Below are 6,000 nucleotides of genomic sequence, written 5' to 3' on the forward strand. Positions count from 1 at the left end.
ACTTGAACATAAAGGCAGACAGACACACAGAATCTTCAAGACCATGTGAAGGGACACAGAGAGGTGGCTATTTGCAGAGGAGATCAGACCAGGCAGTGATTGGGGCAGCATGCTTACAAGTCTAGGAACTCTTGACTATTAACAACTGAAAGCAGGAATCTGACCATGTAATAGGACCCCTCCCCCAGTGCTTAGGAAGAGTGAGCCTGCCAGTATCCAGTGCCTGGACTTCCAGTCCCCACAACCGTGAACAGTAAACAAAGCTATGTGTTTTTAAGCCACACAGCTTGTGGTACTTTGTTATGACAGCTTAAAAAAATAATATGACTATTTTCTCAGAAAGATTTCATTTGTTTAAGAGGGTTCAGTAAGAACTGCGGGGTTAGTCAGAGGCAAGGAGGAGGAGACAGATGGAGGGGGAACAGTCACAAGGTAGGCAGGGGGAAACTTAACTGGTGAAAACATGGAACAAAATGTGCCGAAAATATCCATTGCAGACAAAGCATCTTCGTTCTTTAATTGTACAGAGGGACTGACTCTCCATCTACAGAGGGAGCTGGAGGACATACCCATGAGGAAGCGAAGCCTGACTGGGACAAGCCTGGGCATCACAGTGTATTTATACCCATCCTCCCTGCAGAATTGGCATTGGACCAGGTCATGGGTAGACTGGTGAGAGCCACCATCTTGGTGGCTCAAGATGGAATGTGATAACCGCCCTCAAAAATCAGGAAGAACTCTGTGTAGATAACATTTAAAACCAATTAAGTTTCTCCTTCCAGAAGAGCGCCTTGGTTGTACTAACATCACTGCCACCGCAGACACCAGGGCTTCCAGAGAGAACAGTAAACCACACTTTCTTTCTCTCTGTAACTCAAAGAGTCTTTCCCAACAGACAGGTGAAATCATACCAGTATGAAATTCTGAATCTGGCCAGACTTTGTCTCACAGAAGACAAAAGAGAAGAGAAGAGGGCCTTTGTAGGATGTAGAAATGATGGCTCAGGTAAGGGCAGTCTGCCCAGGTTTCATGTTTAGTAAGGTAGCTATTCCATCAAGCTCTGTGGGAAGTCAGCCTAAGAAGTCACAGATGCTTGGGGGGTGGGGGTGGGTGGGTGGGAGACGCAATGTAAATAACCTGGAGAAAGGGGTGTAGCATAGCCATGTGAGGAGTAAAGAGTATGAGTCTGAAATGTGGCTTCGTCCTGGGTCAGAACACATGCTTTCAGACCAAAATAGATATAGGAAGAATGGACGAAAACATCATGGGCTGTTTATGGAAGGACTTTTTAGTAGTGGGTGGGGCATCTTGCCTGTCTGCATAGTGAGTTTCCTGTGAGACTTGTTCAAGCAGGGGGCAGGTAATTAGTTCCCCCCTGATGTTGCAGGGGTAACTCAAAGATGAAGCAGTTGGATAGGACGGCCAGTTAAGCCCTGTGAAGTCTGGCTTTCCACACTGGAGATTAAGGAAAGGTACACTGAGGTGAAAGGTTGAGTCAGCAGGAGTTAGCCAGGGTAGATCAGGAAGAGCCAAGTCTATCAGAGGAAACTGCAAATATGGATCCTGGACATTTGGGTTGCTCTGGGAACTGGGAAAAGACCAGAAGGGGAATAATTAAAGCAAGGCTGGGGGGGGGGGTCGGGGAGGGAGCAGGTCACACAGAACACGGTAGGACTTGGAGAATTCCAAAAGCAACAGAAACCTTTGTGGGGTTGAACAGGGGCGTATTGTCTGAGGAATTCCTGGTTCCCACTCTTACAGGCTTAAAATGTCTGTTCGTACAATGTTGATCATGGCTCCTCATCCTCATAGAGATATAGAAAAAATACACAGACATAAAGATTTAGGAATGATCTATAGGACCGAGTTGGATAGACTTTAGGGAGGAAACTGACAAAGCTTCTTCCCAGAGAGGCAGGAGAGTCATTAATAGTGTTCCGCCACCCTTAGGGATCACTAGGGACATTCAAAACTTCTGTAGTGGTTTACCTTAAGTGAAATATCAAAAGGTGTATAAAATGTTGATGTCACATGGGATGTTAATTTCTTTCTGGGATAATACAGCCTGGTCCTATCAACATTATCGTGTATAACTCCGGATTTTGTGCAAAATAAAGTCCCAGAGTTAAAGCATTATGTACTCATGAGTGGCAGTGTCATACAATTCTTAAAAGTACACATTCCTGCAGACATGAAGATTATCCATGGGTTCAGAGATTAAGCACCTGATGTGCCTTCTAACTGGTTTTCCTAGTATTCATGAGAGTATCGGTGAAGGTCAGTCCCATGCTAAGTGCTGGGTCTCATAGATCAAAGGCCCTGTGGGGTGTGTGTGTGTGTGTGCTTCAAAGTTTGCTTTTAAGGTATAGGTATTGCTGCCCTCTAATACCATTCTCTTTGCCCAGCTAGTAGTAAGCAAGTTTTATTTCTCGGAACAAAACCAAGCAAGTTCAGTATGGTAGCTCTATTGCACACCCTATTTCTTAATGACTCATATGATGTGTGTGTATATATATATATGTATATATATATGAGTATATAGATGTATATATATGCGTATATATGTGTGTATATATAGATGTATATATATATGAGTATATAGATGTATATATATGTGTGTATATGTGTGTGTATATATGTATATATATAGATGTATATATGTGTGTATATATATGTGTATTTATGTGTGTGTGTACATATCCCCCTTGGTGCCTGCACTTAAATCTCTGTCCAAACCTTTTATAATAAACTTCAACTGTGCCTTAAAAACAACAAAAACAGAAAAACAAATTCATATCCAGATATTTGGACAAGATATTTGGCCTATCTGGCATTATTAAAATAGAATCATATATTTGCATACATTCAGAAATTAGGAAACAATCTTTTTGTGTACATTATGCCGCCCAGAAACGGCTCCAAGGCCGGCATACGTGTTTCATGTGTTCTCCCACTGCAGTCTCAGGGTAACTTTCCCCACTCACTGTATCAGGCTAAAGCATCCCAGGCTAAAGGGCACAGGTGCCTGAATCAATTTTATAAAAATACAATCAGTGTTTTGGGAAACCTTGTGGCTGTTGTCTTTAATTAAAACCTTGAGATACCTTGCTTTTTAAAGAGTATGTTTTCATATGGCAGAAAAACAGAAAGAAAGAAAAAAAGAAAGAAAAAGAAACTTTGTGTGTGTGTGTGTGTGTGTGTGTGCGTGCGCGCGCGAATGATTTTGGCTATCTGAATTCCAGCGGTTACTGTTTAAACTTTAAAACAACAGACAAAATCCCTCTATGACTTCTCGTCTTAGTGTTTTTGTGCTTTGTTATTTCTCAGAAAATCAGAGCACATATATGTTTGTTTCAGGATTGCCAGGAGAACCAGATGCGACTCACCCCTTTGGGGCTGATTTGGCTTTTTCAAACTCAGATCCAAGCTCCCACAGGCTAGTAGGAGTCTTGGACCTGCCAAGGTTTTCATGCCAGCCGCCCCTAGCTGCCAAGGTACAAACTTTGGGCCACTCCGGAGGGCTACTACCTTGTACCCTCAGGTCCAGCTCGGATCCAGCAAGCTGGAGCCGGGCGCGAGAAGTTTCAGGTTCCTGCCAGGTCACCTTCATTCCCCCTCCTCCCTTGTCCCAGAGGCGCGATTCTCCTACCTGCGCGTCCCGACGCGGCCAGGAGCAGAAGCAGAGTGGGCAGCAGGGGAGGCGGCGGGGCCCGGAGGCCGGGCGCCGGGGTCCCATGGGTGTGCATAGGCAGTGAGCTCAGGTCACATCTTGGAGAACGCGGCGTGGCTTCCCCAGGGCGCCTCTCCAACCGCTAGTGGTACTCGGGGCGATGGAGCCCAGAGTGCACCGCGCACACCCAGCTTCTCCCCACCCCGCAGAGTGAGGGCGCGAGGGCGGCGGTCTGGGTTTCAGTTCTGAATCCACAGACTTCAGGGCGTGACAGAGGTCAGCGCGGGTAAGGGCTCACCCCAGCACAGCAAAGTTTTATCAGTCACTTGCAATGTCAGGGTTCATCCCGGAAGAAGAAGCTGGAAGGGCGAAATAGATATTTCTCAACATACAGTTGGGCATACTGTCAGGTGTCTTTGCATTTTAAGGAAGAGCCCCGAGGCAATCTCAAAACACAACAGGGGGTCTGAAGTCTCCCAAGCTGTCCTCCAAATAAGGGAGAAAGGAAAGGCTTGGGGGCGCTGTGGCAAAGATCTGCAACCAGATCTCTGGGTTGGTGCTTTCTGCACAGTTGTAAGTATTAAGCACAATACAAAAATAAACAAAGCAGGCGTGTTCTCTTTCCTCCATGGACTCCGGTTGCAAATACACGAATAAAGAGAAATAACTGTAACATTGGATCAACAGACATCAGAAGTAAAGGAGTCTCGGTAACTAAAACAAAACAAAACAGACAAACAAACCAACCCGTTTTGTGGTGGAGGCAGAGATGTATCAATTATCAGTGTCTTACATTCCTGTTTTCTTCTGTCTCAGTACTAAGAGTCTTGGGTTGGGTATGAACGCTTCTGGAAGGTTAAAGCGGATTCTGATTATCAGTTGCGCTTCTCGCTCGCACCGGTAGGGGGCGCTAGAGGAGGTGTGACAGGACATATTTGCTGCTTACTTGCTGTTCTCTTAGTAAGTCCCTTCAGGTCTTTCGCTGGGCAGATGCAGTTCTAGTCGCCTTTAGTCCTAGTTTCCGGCTTCTTTGTTTAGTCGAAGGATTTGCCTCATTGGCCGGACCCAATTTTCATGGGTCCAAATCTCCATTTAGTGAAACCCGGCTACCTTCTATGTAGTCATGTCTTCCTGTGCTTCTCCAGCCCCAGGAGTAGAAATGGCAATCAGTAGCTACTAGAACCTTCGACATATTTTTCAATGATCAGTTCTCTGGCATTTGCCTGTTAAGATAACTGTCAGGTTTCTTGCTTTTCCGGCACAAACTGGGCTCTTACTGATTCATCTGTAATTTCTGAAAACTGTTAAGACGACTGTATGTTAGTAATGTATTCTTTCTATATCAAGATTAGGACTTGAATGCATTTCTGTTTAAATATGACTCATCCATAGCCTTAAAGAGGCCAGTTCGAGTAGACGTATACCTTGCCTTCTCAACTTAAACACTGATCTTTCTTGGGAGATCATCTGAAGCCTGTTCTTTTAGGCTAGAGATAGGGAGACAGACAGAACCAGCAGTCTCTGGTGTTCTTCCTAGAAGTACTCAGACTGATCTTCCCACAGTAAGACTCCTTATGTCCCCAGGAAGGCTGAGTGTGATGTTTCCCATGCTCTGGAGAAGAGAGCTCCTTATTTAGTTTTACAGCCTGTCTGCCCGAGCTCACCTTAGGGCACTTCTTTAGCATCCTTTAGTATTTTTGTGGTGTTTGACCTTTGTACCTTTGCATTCTAACTTCTGAGCATATCTGTTGATTCCAGTTAAAGAAATCGTCCTTCCCAGGCTAAGTAAATGCCAGTGTATTCTCTAGAGATCTGAGAATTAACACAATCACATAGGTATTTTCTTCAACTTATCCACATTACAACAGCTTTGTCACCATTTATCATGGTGAAATCTTAGCTTATGAGTCTAATGGACTAAGAGTTTCTCGGTTTTCTCTAAAACAAAACAAACAGAAAGACCCCCATGAACTAGTTAGTTCCAAGCACTAACACCACATTCGCATGCACACACACACACACACACACACACACACACACACACACACACAAATACACATTTACTATTCCATATTAATACCTAATTAGTTTCCAGCCATGCTTAGCTTTATTGACACAAATTGGGAAGAGGGTCTCAATCAGGAATTGTCTACATTGGGTTGACCTGTGGGCATATCTGTATGGGACTGTCTTAAGTTGATGTAGAAGACCCAACCCACTATGGGCAACACTATTCCCTAGGCAGGAGGTTCAACCCGTGTAAGAGTAGAGAAGTTGTCTGATACAAGCAAGCGAACATTCTTTTCTGTCATCTTTCTGTTGTGGATCTG

General features: G+C 44.5%; 1 protein-coding gene across 1 annotated transcript in view; it reads right to left on the reverse strand.

Annotated features, from left to right (window-relative positions):
* IL20RA (interleukin 20 receptor subunit alpha) overlaps nt 1-3,746 on the reverse strand; it is a gene marked incomplete at both ends in the record, with an annotated part of 38,165 nt that extends 34,419 nt beyond the window's left edge. The window contains one exon of the mRNA XM_080941957.1: nt 3,650-3,746. Within this exon, the coding sequence (XP_080798083.1) occupies nt 3,650-3,746 (97 nt within the window). The remainder of the gene's footprint in view (nt 1-3,649) is intronic.
* Nucleotides 3,747-6,000: the final 2,254 nt, after the last annotated feature.

The sequence above is a fragment of the Micromys minutus genome (assembly GCF_963924665.1).
Source record: "Micromys minutus genome assembly, chromosome: 30".
NCBI classification, from domain to species: Eukaryota; Metazoa; Chordata; class Mammalia; order Rodentia; family Muridae; genus Micromys; species Micromys minutus.